Below are 25205 nucleotides of genomic sequence, written 5' to 3'. Positions count from 1 at the left end.
AATGACAGTGAAGACAAGGCTACATGTTTCGACACCGGACGGGTGTTTTCTTCAGGCCATGCAGGAGGTGTACACGGTGTCTCCACAAAATGGAAATGGGGTCATCCCTGACTGCACTTACTACTTAGCTGTAATCACTGTTCGCATCATGCTACTCAGTCCAAACTCTGGGTTACCCTGGAGCAGTCCGTGTGCCCTCTCCCCCTTACTTCTCTCCCGTGGCTTCACAGATGCCACTGGTCATATAAATTTCCATGATTTTCCTTAAGTTGATTACAACCAGGCACATGGCAGATTTACCGCTCTACCCAGCGACTTTTCATGTTGACTACTATCTTGGGAAACCAAGATATTCCTGTGGCCGTTCGCCCTGTTTTTGTCTCCCACCTTATTAATCAGTCTCCCATCATGCTCCTCCAGGCTCTATCCCAGTCCTCTCTTCTCCCATACTTGGATCTGGTCCCCAGTGACACCTATACTCTGGCCTCGCATTGGCAATACATTCAACTCTACCATTTCTACAACCCCATTACAAGAATGTGTTACCTCCATAGGCTGTTGCATACATCCTAACGCCTCTGTATAGATTTCCCTATAGCACCCTGCCCTATCTTGCTTATATAAAGCCTACATTTCAACAATAAGGATGAACCACTTCCATCATTTACTGCGGGATGGGAGAGAGAGACTTTGGGGTTGTCTTTGAAAAGCAGAAAGCCATACGTCTGGAGCAGTCACAAATTTTTTATCTCTTGCAAAGCCGAGGAGACTATGATATCTTGACCCACTGGTACAGAGTCCCTTCATTCCTTCATGAAATTTTTCCCTTTATCCCACATCTATGCTGGAGTATCTCTGACTGCAGTACGCTGCTATACGTCTGGTGGAACTGCCCCTGCTTAAACCATTTTCCGGCACAAAGTTTGTAAAATTGTCCACACTTTCACAGGTGTTGAGGAATGACCCAATCTCTCTTCCCTCTATCTTTCGAAGCAAAATCCATAAACATACCCATAAACTAATTGATTTTCTTTTGGCAGTGATCAGGTCAGTCATACCTATAAGAAAGGAGAAATAGGTATCTTCCACACCCGGCTTCCATAAAACTTAGCTTTTATTCCATTTCCAAGTTAAAAAATGCAGAATACAGTGCAAAAGAAAGAAAGAAGATACATATATCTTCTTTCTTTCTTTTGCACTGTATCCTGTATTTTTTAACTTGGAAATGGAATAAAAGCTAAGTTTTAAGGAAGCCGGGTGTGGAAGAATCCTATCTCTCCTTTCTTATGATCTACAAAACTTTGCAAGTCCCAAAGTCAGGATCTCACACTCCGAAGCCTTCCAGAGCCGTATGGTGAGTTAACCATTACAACACTATTTTTGTACCATCATACCTATGTTGTGTAAATCTATTTTCCCTCCATCTATCGCCAACTGGCTTCAAGAGTTCCTATCTATAAGACGTATGTTAGACCTGGTCACGGTACTTAAATCAGATGACAGTGCTCACCAGAAAACTTGGATGCCCTGGAATACCTTCTAATACTCTGCCACCTTCCAGACTTCCATATTTACCCCCACTTATGATTTTCTTCTTATACCCTACTTTCCTCTGCTTTTATCTATGTTTCTTTTTTCCTATCTCTCACATTCACATGTACACCTTGTTGTTCCTCCCCTTTGATGCCTCTTATTTCTCCATTTCTGAGGTGCCCTCTTCCCCCATTGTTAAAATTGACACAGCATATTTTGTTCTGTATTCTACTGCATCAGAACAGAACCATTTACCTTTGCTGCTCTCCTCTCCGTCTTTACCTTATCCCCATGTGCTTATCCCCTGCCTTCTCCCCCTCTCCCCCTGATCCGTCCCCCATCCCCAACAGTTATAGAAATTGCCTCCATTTGCTATGCTTTTTTCTGTACATTGTTTGCTAAAACTTTCAATGGAAAAAAAATATCTGCAATATAAAAGTAAACTAATATGTAGAATATTTTATAGATCCGCAACGCAGATCAAAATGAACTTTATTTTGCCAACAACATTGTTTCTATTTGCTGTTTCTTAAATGTCCATAGTGTATATGAGGTTATTGGAATGGTAGAGTTACTCTCTTCATAGAATGCAACGGCAGCAGAGTTGCACTGATCAATAAGTGACCACATAACTCTAGAAATACACTGTGCTACAATAGTGGAGGAATCCTCTAAACATTTTAGACTATTGATCCAACAATCTGTCCAATTTAAACAGAGGTCAGGTCACAACTATTCAACTTTAGTCTATGTTAGTGAACCGCAATCCACCAACACCGGATCCAACAGACCTGCTGTCATAAAAGACAATGAGACATATTCACTTTGCACATGAGAACAAAAGTACCGAGGGTACTGCCAGGGAGCTTCTAATGAAGTCAGTCACAGAACCAGTAAAGCTCTATGCAAGCACTCAGACAAGCTATTCTTTCTGTGCACGTCTTCTTTCCTGTGCTGTCAGCTCTACTACGTTTCCCCACAAGTCCTTCTGTGTGACTGTGCAATGGGCCTTAGCAGTGCAGAGGTAATGTGTCACAGAGCAGTATCTTCAAAATAGTATAGTACCTTCTTTGGTATGAACTGCTCTGTCTGAGGTTACTTGTCACAGTCATAGTAAAGCTCTTTATCTATCTATCTATCTATCTATCTATCTATCTATCTATCATCTATCTATCTATTAAAGAACCAAATCCGTCAGCAACACGTCACTTTGATGGAAAAAAAAGTCTTCTTTTATTTAGACAACAGCATCACACCATGTATCGACCCACACATGAGCCCTTCTTAAGTATAAGAAAAAGGATCCTTTATATTGGAGATGGGATTTTGCCATGCAATCTGGGGAGATAAACTGTCCCCTGATATCCGAATGCTGTTACAGAACTGTTTTCCAGCTATCTATATCTATTTATGTATCTATTTTGGGTTTAAGGTCTGAATCTATTTTAGGGGGTCTAATCTGGAGTCCAATTTATTTTAGTTTGGTTTGGGGTTAAAAATCAGCAGGGCAAATAGATTTACAGTACAAATAATATATCTGCTGCTTCTCATCTCAATTTCTGTTACTACAGATTTTGACCACATACCATAGGGTGATATCTGTGGGAAACCACAAGCAATTGCAACATTTGCAATAAAACCTACACAATTTGGTTCAGTATTTGTATCTATGGAATTGGTGGAAATCCTGTTGGGATTTTCCTACAAAATGTCCATGTAAAATGACCCTTAATGTTTTTTCCTGGACCTTCACTTGGTGGCATACCCAAGTGATGAGACCTATACTGATAGCTGATATGGCCACGTATATGGAGCCTGAAAAAGGAAGGATCTGATGATAATATGACTCTTTTCAAGCTATTATGTAACTATGTTGTCTGTATATAATTCAAATTCTAAGTTTATAAATAATATAAAATGTAACAACATTATGGTAGCTTAAACATGGCAGCAAAATGACTAGGCATAAAGAAGTAAAGTATCTTAAAGGGAGTCTATCAATGGCATTTTTAAATTTTAACTAAACCTATCTTTATGCAGCCTTTAGAAAGGATATTGTAGGCTGGTTTCTTCTTATACAAATAAGTGTTCAGGGAGCACAGGGGGCGATCCCACTATGCTCCGAGCACCCCCACGTCATTGGCCTGGACCTGCCTCTTTCTTGATAGTTGAAGCCGCCTCTTCTTTTTATTTCACCTGCTCATGTAAGAAGAAATCCAAGATGGTGCACAATGATGCACTGTATGCTCGGCCTGCCTCATATGGCCTTACTGATACAGACAATAATTACTACTATTACAAGCATACTCAACTGTCACTCATGTTACAGTGTACATCTGATACACAGATCCAGGCTATCTCCTGCCTGAGTAACTCTGTGCAGTGGGAGTTAATCCTTCTACTGCTATGATATCACCTATTTGAGTAGCAAGAGCAGTGCTCCTAAGGCTGGAGCCCCACCCCCATTGCACCAACTGTCTCATTTTCAAAGTTGTTTTCCCCCAAAATCTGAAGTGTCATGCATAACAAAGGTAACTTATTTATTGCTGTAATGTGCCCTGTAACGCTGTGGTAGTAGATGAATACAGTTTAAGGGAGGTGGTAGACTCCCTTTAAGGCAGAACATAACTTGAATTACAAGACACACAGCGCACACTTACAATTTATTTCCAAGAGTAATATATCGCTAAGTGTCATTATGTTAAGTGAATAAGGATGAACTGTATATTGCTCCTTCCAAAGTTACATATGAAGCTTAACACAAGTAATAAGTACCATGATACATATTCCTCCACAGAATGGTTTAAGTAGCTTGTACAAATGACGCCTTTCAGCAGAATGTCTGAAGCTTTTAAGAGTATTTGTGCTTTTTCACTAGGTATTAATCTACTTTAGAAGTGCTTTGACAGTCGCCCATCTTCAGAAAATACTGAAACTAATCAGGAAGGCATTAATATGCAAGTACTTGTTATTATCAGGAAGATCTTCCTGAGCTTGAATTCAATGCTTTTTCTTTTTTTTTTTTCTTTTTTCTTTTTTTTTTTTGGTGGGGTTGGGGGGTTAAAGATAAAGTCATGCCACATCACAAGTGTAACCATCTCTATTAGAACTAGTGATGTGTAGTAGCTCTAAAAGAGAGTTATGAATAAGTATATGCATCTATTGAATTTATCATAAGACATGCAGAGTGTAAAAGGGGTTGTCCAGGATTTTTTTTTTCAATTAGGCCATGGGAGGTGAAAAAAAAAATAACCAAAAAAAAAAAAAACAACCAAAACATACCTGTCCCCAGAGACTCCCAGTACAGTCAAGTCCTGCTGTGACAGCTGAGGCCACTACATATGGTGCCCCCTTTCCTTAGGCCACGTGAACACTGAGACCAATCAGTGGCCTAAGGAAGGGGACCTGGGGTAGTCACAGCCAGTAAGACTTCTGCTATAAGAAAACGCCAAAGCAGCAGGATTGGACTGAGCAGGGAGGCAATGGAGCACCGAGGACAGATGAGTAAGTTTTTTCATCTTCTCCGGCCAAATATATATATATATATATAAAAAAAAAAAAATTTTTACGACTTGCGATTAACATATAGAATCACAAATGGTTCACCATAGATTTAATAGGGGGAAGATAAAAACGCAGAGGAAAATGCAGCAAAAATTAAAAAAAAAACACACACTTTTCCAGCATTTTTTCACAGCTTTTTTAGCTGCATTTCGCAATATGGGGCTTTAGCTTAAAATTGGAATCCACCAAGTTCAAAAGGATCCTTCAACCTCTACTAAAGTTTTCATATTTTCAGAGCAGAACAGTAAAGCAAGGCATTTTGCGAGCTGAACAAAAAAAACTTGTGATAGGAATATAAAACATCCACCCTCTAGCAGCCAGTATTACATTAGTCATACAGCCCACTTATGGCACGTATAGATAAATTCTGCGTATAGGTGTTTAGGCGATCATTACTTTTTAGCTCATGTGTAGGAAGAATTTTGCAGATATGGGAATAAGTTTTGTATTTTTCATTGTTTTCATTGGTGAAGAAAAAAGCAGCACATACATTAATGTAAGTAAAAACAGCATGTATAATAGCACCTTTATACACATATAAGTAGCTCACAGCCGGCCAACCAACCAGCATCTAAATGGAAGCACAATTAGTCTGGGTTTACACAATGCTTTTTTACTGAAGAACTGCATGCGAGTTTTCAATTGCACATGTTACTATGCATGTCACCTGTGTACTAACAACCAGCAAACCAAAGGCTTCCCATTTAATGGCAATTACCCATTACCATACACATGACTTGTATAGTAACATGTGTCTTCAGCAAAACAGGACTGTATAAACCCAACCTAAGGCCTCCTGCACACGACCGTACTGTTGATTCAGAATTACAAATCAAAGTACGGACACATGCATTTCTATGGCCCACACACAACTGCGTTTTTTGCTGCCGTGTGTCTGCGCCGTATACAAGGACTGCAAATTATGAAGTATGTCCTATTTTTGTCTGCATTTCCGTATTCAGACAAGTGTAGACAAGTCTTTTTATGTATCTGTAATTACGGATAACACTGATAAGTTTTACGCGGATTGCAGATCAGTATTTGCGGAGAGTAAAAACCATGGTCATGTGTAGGAGGCCTTAGGGCCCCTTCACGCGGAGTTTACGCTCTGTGTATTCTGTATACGCCCGCTCATTCTGTTCATTTTACACGTGTAAAAATACACATGTAAAATGTAGTTAGCCATTGAGTTCAATGGCATGTTCGTATAACGCGCGTCTTTTTGCGCGCGCGTCTGCACACGTGTAAAAAGACGTGCGCAAAAAGACGCACTCAATGAACTCAATGGCTAACTACATTTTACACGTGTATTTTTACACGTGTAAAATGAACAGAATACACGGAGCGTAAACTCCGTGTGAAGGGGCCCTTAGGTTACATTTTAGCATAGATCCCTGGTCCGGTCAGTAAAGCAAGGGATAAGGAAAGCAGGGTGATCTGGGGTGTAGCAGTTTAGAGAAACAAACCCGCCCTCAGTGATCGAGACTGCTCATTTACATATTGTGAATAAATGAATATCTTGGCAACAGAGGCATACATTTCCATGAGGAAAATTGCTTTACATTTAGGGGAGTCTGACCAATGTAACTGTGATGCTGACTTAATATTCTACACGTCTAACACTCCCCGGCATCCACCTCTCTATTACAGCGGATGCCGGATCTGTATTCACATATGCAAAGCCAGCGGCGAGATGCCGCTGGCCCTGCGTGCACGCTCATAGATGGTGAGACCAGTCTAGCCTCCACAATACGAATACAGACCTTGCATCCGCTGTAATAGAGAGAGGCGGATGCCGGGTGCACGCAGGGCCAGCGGCATCTCGCCGCTGGCTTTGCATATGTAACCCCACCCACCAATGACGCAACAAAGCAGGAAGACAGAAGATTTTACAGCAACGAAGACTGGTGAGTATGCGACGTTGGAATACCCCTTTAAAGAGGACCTTTCACGTCCTTATAGATGAGCTCTAATATATACCGCTAGAAAGCCAACAGAGCTGAATTCAGTTCACTGTCGTCCTTCCCGTTATGAGCCCTGATGCTGGAGATATCAGCACGATATATCTCCACTATCAGAAGGGGGGCCTTACAGCCCCGTATCATTGCTGGGCCTATACCGCTGAATTCAGTGCACTGTCAGCTTTATAGCAGTATATAATACCGCACATCTATGAGCACATATTTAAAGTGTTGTGATCTTCCTGACATGCATTTGAAAGAGACATCACACTCACAGTATTTTAGCTTTTTACTAGGCTATATATTTCTCTGCCATATAAACACACATTGGCATGTCTCGGATATCCTTGCATTTTCAGCATAGAAAAGAGAAAGAGCAATATGTCAGAAATAGCTTTAAGTAATTATGCACATTAGTTTTTCTTTGTTTCAGAAGGAGAGCGCTTATTGTGAGTCAGCCTAGACTGTCATATTGCATTTACTCATTTTGCATAACATTTTCTAAAAAAGAAGTGCTGTATTTTAATTGCTTTGATGAAATATACACAAGGGACGGAGCTCGGAGACTTGTTCCAGTGATGAGATGCAGCTCCACTGAAGACTGCCACCTAATTATAGATGTGATATTGTCAGAATTCTAAACCTTGTTAATATATGACATGCACATTCTTGAAATAATAGGGCTAGGTTATCTACGAAATGTCAGGAAATCAGATAAATGTCATATGCTGCTAAATACGGCTCTGCACACCTGTGGTTTAGTATTATCTGTCACTCTTTGATTACCTAAATCCTTAACCTCCATATGACAGAATCACATTCATGTAACACCTCCAAATATTGCAGCCATAGAATAACGCTGAGACACACATACTTGTCCCAACCTTCAGCTGAAAGACCGATACAGGAAATCAATGAAGGGCAGAGAAGGTCTAAGAGACTGTTCACATAGCGGTGTAATCATAAGTTTAACTGGTCAGTTTTACAGATATGAAAACATTGATCCATTTATATAGGGTCAAAGTCAATGTTAAATCAGATTGTCCTTTTTGGGACACAAAAGCATGAAACGGATTCCTTTCTTATTTAACATTAATTCTATGACTCTTGAGTTTCCATCCATTTTCATAATTTTTTAGCATCAGTTTTTGAATCTATTACACTGAAAACTTAAGCTAATGATCAAATAGGTGATGTGAACGACCTCTTAGAAGGTGGAAAGCTGAGTTCACACAGGGGTTTTTTTTTTGGACCTCAGAATACGGTCCAAAAAATGGCTAGCCGCGACTGGATGCTGGTGCCGTGCACTGGTATCCAGTCGCAGCATTCCGCTCCAGATTAGGCCCAAATGAATGGGCCTAGTTGGGAGGGAGGGTCGCGCCGTGGACACCGCAGCGGATTCAGCCGTGGAATCCACGTCAAGATAGGGCAACGCGCCTCTTTTTTCCGCGAGTGGAAAAAAGAAGTAAACGGCTCCCATTGAAGTGAAAGGGAGGCATTTTTTGGAGCCAAATTCTGAGGCGGATTCCGCATCAGCTGAACTCTTCTGGAACCGAATATCTTCCAATATCTGAATCCTAAATCAAGTCACACTTGAAACCCCTACTCATCCTAAAATAGCCTAAAAAGGTTTGCATGAAAATAAGCATTTTGGCTAAGGCCCCACATAGTGGGCCGCAGCAAAAAAGCGCTCTGGGAAAAAATGGGACGGCAAAGCACAGAAAGTCCTCAGAGGAAACCTGCTTCCATAATACCCTTAGGGAAACCACTACTGTGTCCATAGGTTTAATTAACATGCTGTGATCTCCAAAACTGTGCCGGTTTTGGAACTCATGACAAATCCACTGTGTGTATTTTTCCACAGTGTGTACTTTGCAGCGAGTGTAAAACAGAACATGAGGCCATGCTTTAAGCCTAATTATTTTTGTTCTATGGAAGAGATCTACAAAAATAGAGGTATAGAACATAGAAGTGATAGTAAAAGACACAGGAAAGTAAATAAGTCATTGTTTCTAAAACTAATGTATTTAATAATATAAACCCCAGATATGTACTCCCAAGACACGTCATGGTAAAAACATACGACAGAATCAACAAGTTACTTTATTTATTAGTTAAAAACTACTGAACTCAGATAAGCAATACAGGACATTTTGCCAGTGCCCTTATTTATCTCCACAAAGAGCAAAAAGGACCTATCTATACATGGCTCAAAGTGCTAAAATGAACTATAAATACATTGTTTATTGCTGGCAATGTTCCCCTACTCATACAATTCACAATCCATTATGTAACATAAACCATATTACATAGAGGTCTAAACATGCTGTGAGATATTTTGATAAATACTACTAAGATCTAGGGAAAGGTTTTTGACCACTATTTTTCCCATAGGCATAAAGGGGCAGTGGTAGTCTACAAATAGCAGTAGTATCAGCCACAGAGGTAACATATACGGAATACGATAACATATATATCTGCTAGTGTGATTGCTGGGTATGAAATGTCAAGGTTGAATTTAACATTTCACATGCTGAGATTTCACATTCTCAAATCTTCTTTACGATCAATTGCTTTCACTGACACTGAAGTGAGAAAGTAGTGCAAACTGTTCAAAATCCATGTAGAAATGCAACTGGTGCGGAAAAAAGAGTCAACAATAGGCACAGAGAAAAGATCTAAGGCTAGAGCTGCCCATACATGGAAGACAAAATGCCCATAGTGTCCAACGGTGGCCTTCTGATAGTGTTATGTGAATGCTATGGCCAATGGCAAAGTTTTTTTCCTGTGAAAATGTTATCCATGAAATAACGTATGGTGTGAGCAACACATTTTCCAGTTTGCACAAGCCAGTTCATAAAAGTTTTACTGAAATTTTTCAGTGTTGCAGCACAAATATAAGCATATGTAGCAGGGCAGAGCAATAGCTAGACATCATAACAACCTGTGTTTCCAATGAACCTTCTTTCTGACCCAAGAAAAAGGTCCAAGCATTCCAGTGCTAACTATCGTCAGAATCCATCCGGGCTATCAGTGGACCCAATAGTAAGAGAACCAACATAATAGATAGTTGAACAAAAACCAGAAATAACTGGAGAAATAACAGAGTGGAAGGAAGGCAAGAAACTTGGAAGGAGGAGGTGGGGGAGGGGAGTAATATCAGCTCAGATACAACCACACACAGCATTTTTTGGTGCTGTTTTTGAGCCAAAGACAGAGGTTTCCCTTCTGTTAAATCCACTCCTAAGAGTATCCTTTATATTTCCCATTCCTTTTCAAGATACTCCTGACTTTGCTGTTTTTCCACAATGTGGTGCATTAGCCTAAAATGATCTGGAGTGAATTTAAAACTCACTAGAGGCTATGGGTGTCATATCTAAAACAAACAAACAAAAAAACTCGCGTACCTTCGTCTTTCAGAACATCACCCATTCATTCCAGTCCACAGACTGCCAAGGAAGGAAGTGAAGGGGTTAAGGTGACCACTGTAACCAATAACTGACCTCAGTGGTCACATAAGGTACCTGTACTGTATCAACAGTGATGTTATTGGTACCTAACATGTTACTGCTGAGGCCAGTGATTTGCCAGAGCACTTGTCCTACCCTCTGCCCTCCTAGCATCGGCAATCCGTGGACCTGAGACAATGGGAGACGGACCACTTGAGTTGAGGATCAGGGATGGGTTAGTATCATTTCTTTAATTTTACACCACCCCCAGGGAGTTTTTCAATTTATACCTTTAAGTATTAGTCACGAGTTGGAGAGCAGAACAGAAGGTGCTGAAGTGGCACAACCTCTCAGCTCCTCCACCATCTTCTGATGTTAGTGAAGCCATGGTCACTCTCCAAGAAATCTTGTCAGACTAATACACACCCTGAACAGAAACCACTTTGTTAAGCTCTTCCCTGACAGATGACTTTGCTCTGACTCCCTTCCCTCCAGCAGGAAACCAATCCAAGATGTTGGCCATTTTTGTCCACAATCAGACCCCTAGGGGCACAAAGAAAGTGTTGGTAAATATAAAGGGCAAATACTCTGCATTCTCTAATTTTTGGCCTATTTCTGGAAAACCCCTTTAAATTTATCTTGATCTAAGACAATGTTGCAGCATAATATGTGACAACAATGGCATATAAAACCATACTATTTTAAAAGTGCTAATACTGTAGGGGTTTATGACATTTTATGGCCTAGTTGTACAGGAGCTGTAATACAGTACGAAGAGACTGTAACCTCATATGACTTTAGGTTCATACTGAGGCATTCTGAGTTATTCTTCTTTTTTGAATTCTGGATATTACAGAGATCTTTCAGTTTCAAACACATTTCTTCTAAGGAAAAAATTTTCTGTAATACCCCAGACACCATACAGGGACACACACACGGGAAGATTTATCATGAGGGGAATTTTTAAAGTAAGTTTTGATGGAGTCTGAATTAAAAAATGTGTTCCAGATTTATCGATAGTCACATTTAGAACATTTTAAAAACTAGCAATTCAGTCCTGTTTAACCACTTAATAGTGGCTTAATAGTATTACCTTCATACTGTTACTAACAGTAATACTTTGATTTTATCGGCAAAAATGTGACAGTTGGGTTTTGCGTAAATGAGGTCACTACAACGTTAGAACCCAGCCAAAAAAACTAAGAAAGTAACACAGTCAGAGGAATTTACCTTTGCATTTTTGCCAGTTGCAGCACACTGCCCGCATGAATGATTCATGCGGGCAGTGCGTGGCAAGCACACGGAGCCCATTATATGCTATGGGGGTCTGTGTGCTTAACTGTCCAGCGCTTGCAGTTGCGCTAGTATTCCATTCGGGGGTGTCCTCCTGCAGACTCCTTCCGGACGGGAGGCAAGCACTAATGTGAACCGGCCATTACTCGTCCTGCAGAACCAGCATTGATTGGCCGAATGCTATACACTGTATAGCATTCGGCCAATCAACGCTGGTTCTGCAGCAGGCTCATCTTTGCTAGTCAGGAGAGCTGGCAGCTTGAGGTTTATTCGGGAGCTGACTTTTTCTCATAGGAATGCATTGACCAGCATTGATTGGCCGAATGCTATACAGTGTATAGCATTCGGCCAATCAACGCTGGTTTTGAATCGAATCTTTACTGCAAATAGTGAGTAGTATTCGATAGGGTACGAGTATTTCGAATACCGTAGTATTCGTTCGAATACCTACTCGATCGAATACTACTCGCTCATCTTTAGAAATGAACTGTAGTTGGCTGGTTGTAGGGCCAACTGTCCCAAACCCATGAACAACCATGAAGCTTCCAACAAGCACTCAACTACTGCACTTGGATAATTAACAGACGAAAGTCATTCAATGCTAATGAAGTGCAGAAAGCTGCAAATAACAAGACACTTCATCGGCATATTAGTAGTACACACATTCCTATGAATGTGGTGAAGCGGCCGTCTTGCACCCGAGGAGCACCCGTTTTCATGGATCCAGCCCATAACAGCAGACTGTCAAAATAACAGACATGTGAATAGCCCCTATTCACTGACACTGAATTGAATGCTGCCATGTGACATGTGTTAAAAAAACGGACATCACACAGCCATGGAATGCGGCTTCAATGTACAACTGAGAACTCTGAGCTACCATTAAAGAGGATGAATAAATCAACTACCATGTGAAATATAACCAGATACACCAATTTCTCTTCAAGATACAGCAGATGTAGCAGAATTAATTCTGCAACAGTTTAACCAATTGCAGAAGTTCAGGTTACCTCTTCTATCTCTGTAGGTCTCCCTCATGCAACATTAAATAATTGTACAAAATGTTACATTTTTGAACGTTAAAATTTGACTTCTCAAAAAGATAGCAGCTGTCCATATACAATAGAGGAGTACCTGCACATGGAGCGATGGAGTCTGTGGTGCATCTGCATTAACGTTTAACTGTCCAAAGCAGATATTACCATTCACATTGAAAGGAGTGAAAACCTAAGTGAAAATTCACAAAGTAAAGTGACATGCTGTAGTTCTCTGTGCAGAACTCTAATGCATGTCTAGCTCTAATGCACACAACAGAGTGTGCAGGTCGTGGCTCTCTCGATGGAACGTCCAATGCTCCATTCTGTACATTATAGATCAGTGCATAAACCTCACACACAATATGCATATGTGCATGTAACTCTTAAGGATGTCAGAAGGGTCATGTTAAACTTCATTTAGTTTGTCACTGCCAGGGAAATAGAGTGTGGGTTATAAATTACCTTCTAAATATAAATGATACTACCAAGGATTTCAGAAGCTGGACCTGTAGTGATCAGAAGACAACCAGGAAGGTTCTTTAATAAAACAGATGTCTTTTCGAGTCAACCCTGTTAACTGTTTGCCACACTGATCATATAGAGACTTCCAAGCTTTGATTCAAAAATATCCCTTCAGGTCAATGATCTCAAAGGTTTAGATATTTGCTTTATAGAATAAAGATTGTTTTAATATGTTCACAGTACGTCTGGTGTCCTACTGAAGGGCTCATGAAATATTCCGCTGTCACAGTTTGTTAAGCTTTTATCTTCAGATTACAGACATGTCCTAACTAATGGCGATATCTATAATGCATTGGGGAATACATAATAAACGTCCATGTAGCTTACATTTTATGGCTGCTATCAGGTAATGAATATGAGATAATGTGCTTGTACTGATACAGCTAAAATACAAACAGGGTCAAACAAGCTTTATCACTTTACAGAGTCAAGATCAAATAGTGAATAATGCAAAATGTTCTGACTTCAAAAATTTAGAAGCTTTATTTAGCTGTTAAAGGGGTGGGACAATCCCATCCCTGGAGAGCAGAAGTACTCAGCAACCACACTCATTCCTATTCTCTTGAAGGGGCCGAGTTGCAGTAACCAGCACAGCCGCTCTCATGTGTACTGGGCTACTAGATCTTCATTGGCAGGTTTCTCGATATAGTCCTTAGAATAAGCCACCAATGTTTGAAACCTCCTTTAAGAAACCATCTATATAAAACTTGTAATACTTGTAAGCCGGGTTCACACAGGGCGTTTTTTGGAACGGATTTTGACGCAGAGGCCTCTTCAGAACCCGGTCCAAAAAACGGCTAGCCACGACTGGATGCCAGTGCAGAGCATACAGTGCACCGACTTCCTGTTACGGCATTCAGCTCCGGATTAGGCCCAAATGAATGGGCCTAGTCAGACGGGAGGTGCGCGCCATAGAATCCGCATCAAGAAAGGGCATGTTGCTTCTTTTTACTTCGAGCAGGAACAAACTGCTCGCAGAAAAAGGAACCCATTGAATTCAATGAGAGGCGTTTTTTTGAGCCGGATTTTGACACGGATTCCGCATCAAAATCCTGACCAAAAAACCCTGTGTGAATGCGGATTTACACAGCTACTAAGATAAAGAGATAAATGCTAAGATATATAGGATCTTTAAAGTAGAAAGCTTCATTAGTTGTTCTGTGACATGAAGAAAGCAATATGCTCACTAGTGAATTTGCTTTACAAATGAATCAAGCAGGCAACTCTACTGGGTTAAAGGGAACCCGTCACATGAAAAATGCTGTCCAATCTGCAGTTGAAATGATACAGAGTAGAAGTAACTAAACCGATTGATGTATAATTTGTGTAATTTATCATCCTTTACTCTCTCTATGTTGAGAAGTCTAGGGAGCAGTCCTATCAATGATTGACAGCTATCTCTGTATGCACAGTCGTAGAGGGGAGGCTGTCAATCACTGACTGGACCACCCCCTAGACTTCTTAACAGAGAAAAAGCACAGATTTCAATGGCTAAATGACAAATTACGATATACAGAATCTTTCCCCACAAACCTATACATCAATCTGCCCACTTAATAACAAACTGAACAGCGTTTTCCATGTGACAGGTTCTCTTGAAGGAGTGAAATGTTTCTTCATCTACAAAGCTACCATTTTGTTAGTCAGGAAACAAAAATTCCCCTGTGACTTCTTGTTTCTGACATCAAAGGCGAACATTCAAAATGCATAAAGTATCTCAGATCTCTGCTTTCCAGATCCATATCAGTATGACTCTAGTTGAAGTTAAAGGGGCAGATCTAATAGTATTTTAAAACACATTTCCGGCGTAAAAAGGTTTGCACCACCTGCTCCATTTTTGCCAAAAAGGGATGTGGCAAGGGCAAGTAGAGATGGAAAACTGGCATAAATTATACTGGAAATCTACATTAACCATCAACTGGCATAGATTTCACTCTTGGACATGGCTCTGCCCAGTGGAGGGTGCGACCAGAAGTGTAACCTGAAGCTCCTACACCCCAATGCACCCCTTTCTACTTTGTGCCCTTTAGAATAGTGATCTATTTTATGAGTCAGGGGGACCTTGGCAGTTCCCTCAGGGTCAAAGGCCCAGTAGCAACTGCTACCGCTGTACCTCATATAGATAGAGGCATCCCCTCTGCCACCACTAGGATAATGTGTGATAATGTGAAACTAGACACTAGGTAACTCAATTACACAACAATTTGTTAGACGTGTAGTTGTAGTGCACTATGACTATGATGCTCCACTGTGATAGTGAATGGGGCTCTGTAACCAGGATGGAGACACCACACGTGTTATATGGGAATTATTATTATGACAGGAAAATAGTGACCACCATTATGTGTTGTATCTGGAATATTTCTCCTATTATACACTAAAAGTAGAAATGTCTGTAGAATAAATAATAAACTTCCCTGCCTAAGCACCAAATGTGTCCATGCCTTTACCCTAGTAATCCTTGCCATACACTATAGGGTGGGTTCACATCTGCACCCGATCTCCGGTTTTGCCAATACGGATGGTTTCTGTCTTCTGCCCCGCGATACTGGACAAGAGACAGAAACGCGGCTTTCAAACCCATTCACTTACCTGTCCATGGGGAAACCGTTTTTTTTTTTTTTTTAACTGGACACAAAGTTCTGCATGTCCGAAAATGGTTTTCTTGCGGACAGGCAGAAGACGCACATGGGCGGTCACCTCTGCAAACCCATTCAAGAGTTTCCATTTCCTGTCCAGTTTCGTGGGGGAGAAGACGGAAACCGGCTGGATTGGCTAAACCGGAGACCGGGCGCAAATGTGAACCCGCTCATATCCGCATAAACATTTACTCTGTAGATCAAATAGTGTGGCATTTTAAGTTCTTCTATTTCTACCAAACAAAAAAGTTTGTCTAAGAAACAGAACATTCACTTGTAAGCAGCTGTACAAGCCTCACAAGTAGCAGCCAGACGTCCCATCAGTTACTTCTACATACTAACCATGTCACAAAACATAAGAAATTGATACAGATGCCCATAACAAAAGCAGACAATACTTAAACTGAAAATTATAAACCATCTAAGAAAACTCCATGATAATACATAATTTTGTTCTATTAGCATGTTAAAGTATAACTTTGATGGATTGTGCAAGGGCCTTTCACAGTGAAAACCTGTAGTCAAAGTGTATGATCTAAACCAAGGCCCCTGAGTTTGTCATCTGCAGCTTACTGGGCCCAGGAGTTCGAGACATCTACAGGATAACAGACCCCTGATCTAGAACTAGAAGTGATGAAGTAAATTCTAGATTATTGAATTTGTAATCTGTCAGTAAGTAATGCACATGTATGTCACACAGTTCTTGGTTAAAACCTATGTTAAAGTGTAAGGTGCGTGTCTAAATCAGCAAATTGGAGGAACACTGCCCAATATATTAGGGAACTACAATTCCAAACTAGATCAAAGCAGCTGGGGAAAGCCAAATATTTTCTTCTTCCTGCATCCTTGTAGTACCCTCCTACTCTGTAGCACCACCTTAACATCTGAAGGTGTTGGATGTAATTTTAGTGAACTCCCCTGTCTACTGAATATAAAGGACTAGCCTGAAAATGAATGACTGAGTGCTGCGCTGGTGACATGTTTCAATGTGAGCACCACAGAATAGCACTCGATATATAGTATAGGTGCCATAAGAGTGTGGAGGTCTAGCCATGTCACCGGCTGTAGCGGAGCTTGTTGCTAAGCAATGAGGTGCTGAGTAGTATAGACAGCGGAGATAAACAAATATACATTCATAGTATGAAGAAAAAATAAAAAGATTGTTGTTTTACTATAATAGATATTATCCAGCTTTACTATATATATATATATATATATATATATATATATATATATATATATATATATATATAATCTAGTTAGATAGATATTATTTTCTCTGCTTTTTAACATACAGAATGGCCTGACACTAACGCAGTGCATCCACAGAAAAAACATGTTTCTTGACATTGGAACCTTTAGACGGACAAATATTCTCTAGTTCACCTATGCACTGCTGTCAATAGTGATGCACTGGGATCACAATACAGTTTCTTTTAATGTCACTGTAACGCTACATTCACACAGTATCCGTCTGAAAAACATCAGGGAAAAAAGTGCTGCACAGAGGACTATTCCTCCACTGGACACCTAACAGACCCCATTATAGTCAATAAGGGTCCGTGAAAGTCTGTCTTACTGCTATTTTAGCGTTCCGCCTCCACATTGTCTTGGCCCTCTAATGGACCAGAAGAAGAGAGAGGCAATGCTCGTGTGACCCTAGTGTTATATGTGGAGTTATCACGGTACACACAGATCACTAATATGCTTTACATGGGGCTAGCCTCTGTTATCGTAGGTACAGTAGCATTATTATGTGAGAACCTACCATAGGAATCTCTAGTAACCCAGCCCAGTTGCAAACAAATCATTAACCTGTTGATGTGCATCAGGGAATTTTCTCTTCCTATAGCTTTCTGGGTCATTACTACATAGTATACAGTCTGTGAATTATATGCAGATAATTAAACAATATAATGACCTGCCCACCTCCAAGATGGAGCTATAATTTAAGGTGCATTAAATATTTTCCATATAAAAGGTGTAAAGTAATAAGTTAAGGTAATAATGGTGAGTACGGGGACTGTAGTTCACATATACTATCTGCTATCCATGGTACCAAGAAATGTCTGTCTAATGCATTATTCACAGGATGGGGTTGTAGATCACAGGGATAATAGTGGAGCGAGGAGAAATTGGTTAATTAAAACCAAATATATTAAAAGTGTTTGTCTATGGAATTCTCAGTGCTTAGAAAATGAAGGCCATTTGTTACAAACCCTACTTTATTACACGACCACACAATACATGCCTAAAAATACTACGGATACAAGGTGCACAGCATTGCATAGTACGCTCTACTATTCAGGGGACATTATTCCATTGTCAGCCATAATGTAGCTAATCAAATGTTAAGGTAAAGTTGGCAGCTGACATTTAACTCGACTCCTAGCCAGGTATAATCTAAAGTACAATAAAACCGCAGTATTTTAGAGAAGTACTAACATATTTAACACGTCAACAACAGAAATCCAGGTTGGAGCGAAATACAATAGTTATTTTTACACCCTGTGCTAACGTCAGACGACAGAATTTGCACCAGCGAGAACACTTCTGCAATTTAACAAAAATAGTCATTTTTGCTCTCCAGTTTATTTTTAGAACTGCTTATTCAGTAACTCAGAACAGGATTCAGTGGCTGGCTATATAAAATTAGAGCTATTTAAGGGATTTTTGCACGTTTGCTCAGTATGCAGAAATAGTGACAATACAGGTCTAACAAAGATCATTAGTAAGGGGTCGCTAATTAACTTGTTGAGGCGGTCATTGGCTTTTAAGGGTGGTACTGCCCCCTGCTGCACATAGACAAAACATCAGTAGGGAATGGTAGTGTTAAAATTGATTATAAACAGCAAGAGGCTGATTCCTGATGTGAACTTGTACCTATTAGAATCAGAAAGCCACTTTCCATATATTTGATGGAATGACTAATCGCATTGACTGTTGCACAGCACCTATCCTGTAAGCGAACAAACCCACCGCTATTCTGTATGTCATCCTATGATAGAAAACATTAATAAGGACAAGCACGATGAAGTTATACCGCACACCTACAGTATTCATCTACATACCTGAAAAGTGTAATACCTAGTCCCATTCGGAGGATGCACTTTAGGAGAACCAGAAACTGTGTTCATATCCGAGAAAATCATTTCTGATCCCACAAGGCAATACAATCCACAAAATGATACAGATGCAGGCAAGGGAGTTAAGCTTCTTTATAAATCCTTTCATGCATTACGAGAGGCTACTGTACAAAATAAAAGCTGCCCCATCCCTTCATATAGGCTGCTGAAGCATTAAAAGCTCCCAATGCAGGCATATCTGAGCTGGCATAAAGCATTCGTAGCCCCTGCTCTCACTTGAGCCTTACAGGGGCTTGGAAAGGCGGCAAATAAAGATACATAGGGACTCAGCTGTGGGAAAAAGAGAAGAAGAAGAGCCCTAGAATACATGAAGCTTCCACAGAATCTGGCAATGCTTTGGTCCTGCCCATCTGTTCTCAGTGATTACCACCAGTCGAGCTAAGTGATTATGCTAAGCATCCCGGCTAACCAATAACACTCAGCTTCATTTACAGCATGACTGCTCAGTGCAATACAGTCAGGGGACCCTTCCCCACACACACACACTCATTCCAATAGAGTCCCAGTCACTGCAGCCCGGGCACAAGCCACCGCAATCTTCCTTAATATCACTTTGGACACTCTCTGCTTGCTATAAGTCTATTTTATTTTCAGTACTTATCGCAAAAGGCTTGAAAATATAGTTATGAAAAAAAAAGAAATTAAAATTCCAGAATTCATTTACCAGAATGTCGCAATAACAGATCTGAGTGTGCATATTTTATTAATCGCTACTAAAACTTTATGGCCAAATATAATAGTGTATTGATCTGGCTGGCATTAAGCAGGCAGCTGGCAATGAAGACTCTGGCAAATAAATGCAAGTCTTCGTTTTTTCTGTTAATTTAGATGAGTTGAACATTTTGTTCAGTAAAACGCATATTTAAAAAAGCTTACAGTTCGGAGAACAATCCAAACAGAAATTCGCTCCCTGGCCGAGTCATTAGAGAGGTTTATTCTACTTTAGTTGGGCGTACAGTGGGGTAAGTTTCCTTGACTGGAAACACAGTTTTGGCACAAATCAATTTATTATCGATTTCTGCCAAGAAGGAACAGATGTGCGCCCCTTGTTATACATACTTCTAAAGTGTCTAGTAAAAAAAAGACAGAACTGGGTCAAGTGAAATAAAATGAAAAAATAAATAAATAAAATGACCAAATTTATTACTCAGCAGGAGACAGTCTTTAGGTACAAAACAGTGATCTACACGACACTACGCTAGTAGTCTAATTTGCATCCAAAATGCAGCAAGTCTATGTAACAGAATGCAACACTATGATGGATTTGGTGCATTTTCTGACTGCCCCATGACCATTGACACTGATAATTAGACATCATCAGTAAATATACCTATACCTGTAATGAAGAATAAAGAATTTGCACTTGTATACTGCATATACCGAACACATTGACAAGAGGTGAGCTTATAAAAGCACATGGACCCCATAGGCTATAATGGGGCCTGTGTGTTTTCTGCGTAGTGTCCACAGGAAACATGTGGAGAAAAAAGTAGTTCATGAAGTACTTTTCTCTCCACACGATAGCCTATGGGGTCCGTGTGCTGTCATTGCTCACCACTTGTCAATGTGTTTGGTGTTCCGTTCGTGGAGTCCGCATGGGGACTGCTCGAACGGAATACCGAACACAGATGTGAACCAGGGCTAATAATAATAATAAAATAAAAAAAACTGAGCAAGTTGAGACAAATTCATCAAATACTTGATGAATTTATTGCAAGTTAAAAAAAAGGTGTTTTTTTGAAAACCGATGTAAATATATTGTCATGATTTATTGTTTGCTGCAGATCCTGTGGTATTGCATCTTTTTTTAAGGCGAATAAATATATAATGCAAATTTTTAGAGGTTTACACCAGGGACAGGAGTTGTGCACCTAGAAATGCAACTTTTGTATTGGGCACAATTGTCACATTTGACCCGGTTTCATGCAGGGCCACAACCACTTTTTACTAGAAATTGTAAAATAGACAAATGCACATCTCTCAGGACATAACGTAAAAGGAAAATGAAGGTCTCTAATAGTTATTATGGATGACATTCGGCATAAATTATGTCATTTCTTTTAGACCAACCATTTTAAGAATTCCTTGCTTTATATTCTCTTTTTTTCAGCGGTATAGACACATCACTTATGTAACTGAACCTACGTAGCTCTATCAGCAGTTCGTGGATGCTGTTTCTGACGGTTTCCCTTTAAATACAGCAGTATATGCCTTTTATACATGTATAACCGTTATCTTACATCGGGTAACACTACCACTATGAGAGTATCCCTAGTGCTGGGCCCCACTGATCTGATATTAATTATCTGACATACAAATAGGAATATCAATATGCTGGAAATCCCTTTTAAAACTGACAGAATGGATTGGACAATTACTTTTTTTACTCCTAATCTGTCTTTCAAGATACAAAATAGACTTTGTAAAGCGTGGAACATAACATCTTGTTTCTAACTATTGAAAAAACACCTACGTGCATGTGATACAGGATCTGATAAAATATGGCATAATCAGGCCTCCATCTCACTAGTAATGCAGAATATATTATAGAAAGTCATGCAGAGGTGAGCTACAAAATAGTAGTGAAAGAGGTTTTCGATCTCCCTCTCTCACCAGTTTGCCTGCTGTCTCTTCTTCTCACTTTCAGTATTCTTCAACAAGCTGGTGGGTAGGCTTTAACTGTTTGATGGACAGGACACTGTAAAGTATCTCAGTGGATCCAGACATTGCCTTTACCATGAGATATTATTTATAGCGATTACTAGCGATCTATAATGCACACCAAATAATATGTACAGTAAATGCGTGTTATATCATACAGGTTTGAAGAAAAAAAAATTACATGTTGCCAAGATGGACTTGCAGTAAACTTAATGATATCTTTGTGCCTACATAAGAGATAACGAACACTGTCAGAGCCTATTTCAGCAAACTGCAAATAACTGGCCTGATTGCCTGGACAGGAGAACAGGAGATAACAGTTCTAAAAGCAAGCCTGATGCAGAGAATTCATCCCCCCATCCCTCCAAAGAGAAGTTTGTCACTTCTGACCTTAGACTAGATAACAGGCTGGGTTCCTTAACAACGCTGTGTAAACAATAGGAGAAATAATCTAACATAGCAGATAAATGAAGCAGAATTTCTAAAACAATGAAGACTCTTGAATTTACATAAGGCTAGCAGTACAGGTAGGATCCTTGGGATGGGAAAACCTCTTTAGACTAAAGCCCCACGTTGCGGAAATGTAGCTATTTTTGCTGCAGATTTTGCTGTGGTTTTTTGAGCCAAAGCCAGGAGTGGATTGAGCAAAAGGTAGAAGTATAAGAATTTCCTATATATTTCCCATTTCTTTTGTAGCCATTCCAGGCTTTGGCTCAAAAAAAAATGCAACTAAATCTGCAACAAAAACAGCTGCATTTCCGCAACGTGGGTCCTTAGACTTAAGGTGCATTCAGATGGTCAGGTTGGGTGTAGTTAAAACGACATTAAAACTGCATCAGGACAGAATATAGCTTCCATGTGGATTTTGGAGCAATATTTTGATCTTACAGGTGAAACACACGTAGAGTGCTTTCACACCATGGTACTTCAATTAAAAAGGTACTGAGTTAAGGACTGAGGGTCTTGAGTTAAAAGTACATACTTATAAGGACTCGTATTAAAAAATACAATCTGTGATTTTACACACCACGCTGCAGGAAAGTTGAGTAGTACTCTCAGAACAAAAAAGTAGAAAGACGTACCTAAAATAGAGTATCTATATAGTCCACTCACATCATATATCCAAACAAGGAGGGAAAAATTCTTGGTGGAGGGGAAAAAGGAGGGGATACTTCATGCTAACTGTACTTTTATTTGACCATTTAAGCAGATAGAATCACTGTTGTAAACCTCTAAAGGGCTTTTCTCATGAAAACAACTCTTTTTTAAACCCAATCGGCCCAGGGATTTGATGTACGTTCATGTTTGCTCACCCTGGCAATCTGGGGTCACCACCATGGTATGTATACTGTGCATGTGTAGTGCTACCTGCCAGCTAGTCAAATGTTACAATGGAAAAAAAGAAATAGAGCATGGTGCCTCATGGTGTAGTAATTCTCACAGTATAAATCTATATGTACAGGGTAATACAGTTATTATGCTAAGCTGCAAAAATAGTGTTCATACAGTCATAACACTGCCTAATGTAGATAAGTCAGTAGTCATCAGCAATGCCTCCAAAGTTCTTTTCATACTCATTGGTTTTCCAACAGTGCTCCCATTACTTCTAACCATCCTGACATATACAGTCATTCATATGTAATACATGGACCGATCAAGCATGTCACATGTCACAGCTTTCATATAAAGGAGTCATATTCTAGAAAACAGACTGGAGTGGGACTGATAGGGTTGACAATTAGGTCTATCAACCCGTTGCAAGTAGAATACCTGCTTTATACAGATGGCACTGTGTAGCAATGTTAATTGCTTTATTATTGCTATGGGTTACCATTGATCTCACTGCAGTGGATATACCATCTGGTTACAATGACCATGTCATTATTATAGACATGTTATGCCGTGCTATATTGTGCTGTGCAGCAATAGTGTTTCCAGGAGTATTATACCTTTACAGTTAGGTCTATTACAATCATGTCATTGTAAGAAGTGTTCCTGCTGCAGCTCTTTGGTATGGTTAATGTTCCTTAATGCGACAGCTTCGACACTGACATGTGAGTGAAGAACGTTAGGTCACAGTGAAGCTAGGGAAGATATGGAAGACACGCTGTTGGGTCAAGAAGCACTTCATGCAGAATGTCTCTGAATAACTAGGGTTAGGGGGATATCGTCACTCCATTGGGAGAGACCACCATTGTGTGCAGTCTTATTAAGCCATTTTGCGCTCTACTGTGCAAAGGAACATGGAAAGAATATGAAAATTTGTCATCCATGATGTAATTAGGAAGTCAGTGCCTCAGTCATGCAGCCCAATAGAGGGCGCTCCCTTTAACATCATGCCCGATCTTCCCAGAGGCCTTTGTTGCAATGATGTAGCTAGTGAATGTATGATGTCCCTGATGGAGAAGAATATCCCACTTTTCGCAGTAAAGTAAACGGTATATACACAGGTCCGGTGAAGTGTAGCCTCCTGTGACGGTGAATCATAGCCATATCAGAGAAGTCAGGAATCTGGTGCCTGAACGCAAAGTGGAGTGCTACGTCAGAGACAACTAAGGATCGACTGCCATTGTGAGTGCAATTGTAAAGTGGTGAATGAGAAAGGTTGACTATGAGAGTGTACAACACCTTAGGTCAGACTATGTGGAAACATCATGCAAACTGCCTCATGTGAGAATTCTGTAACCACCAAGCTCATTAATAAAGTTCTTTAGTTTACATCTGTGTCTACCTATACGCCGTCCCGGTGGGACAGAGCGGGGGCATGGTGCATCAAATGATAAAATACCTTCATTCTGATGATCACTAAGGAAAAGCTTTATGAATCTTGACCTTGAACTACTACAACAATAATCCTACTTTCCAGACAAGTAGAAGTATGTTTTATCTTGAATACTGCTTAAATCCACCAGACATCTGTCTTCATAAAAAAAAAAGTAATTGTGCTACTTAAGAAAATAATATTTTTCTTCCTGTAATAATAATACATTTCTTGGTAAAATGTTTAGATTACTGGATGTAATTTATAGATTTGTGTATATATTTTAATGTTTCACCTAAGCATTATTATAAAGAATGAAAATAAATACTGTTTTAAGAGATACTTGACATAATTATAACCATGACTCACGTATCAGCATAGAAGTATACATTCATTTCTCAGAGCTGATAAATTCTGGAAATAAAAGGAATACCAGTAAAAGAAATAAAAAAAAATAACAAAACAGCCCACTCTTATAGGGGCATTCTGATTTTAATAGGGTCTTGCAAAATATTGCCTTCCAATGGATGAAGTCCGGGTCATGTGAAGATCACACATGCTCATAGCTTGTTACAGTGTGAGCGTTTGAGTTCTGTCTTGTAAGAAGTCAAGCTACTACATGTATGGCTTTACACTCTA

The 25205-nt window shown here is 39.9% G+C and overlaps 1 protein-coding gene across 8 annotated transcripts in view; it reads right to left on the bottom strand.

Annotated features, from left to right (window-relative positions):
• PPFIA2 (PPFI scaffold protein A2) overlaps positions 1-25205 on the bottom strand; it is a 243722-nt gene that overhangs the window by 150966 nt on the left and 67551 nt on the right. For 3 of the 8 annotated variants that reach the window (XM_075274522.1, XM_075274520.1, XM_075274521.1), the window contains exon 1: positions 19070-19624. The exons of the other annotated variants lie outside the window; for them this stretch is intronic. Coding sequence is in view for 2 of the 3 variants with exons in the window: in XM_075274520.1 (XP_075130621.1) it covers positions 19070-19150 (81 nt within the window). In the remaining variant the exon portion in view is untranslated. Of the gene's footprint in view, positions 1-19069; positions 19625-25205 lie in introns of those variants that run through there. 8 annotated transcript variants of the gene reach the window in all.

The sequence above is a fragment of the Leptodactylus fuscus genome, chromosome 5, assembly GCF_031893055.1.
Source record: "Leptodactylus fuscus isolate aLepFus1 chromosome 5, aLepFus1.hap2, whole genome shotgun sequence".
Taxonomy (NCBI): domain Eukaryota; kingdom Metazoa; phylum Chordata; class Amphibia; order Anura; family Leptodactylidae; genus Leptodactylus; species Leptodactylus fuscus.
This window is presented reverse-complemented; position numbering and strand designations above follow the sequence as displayed.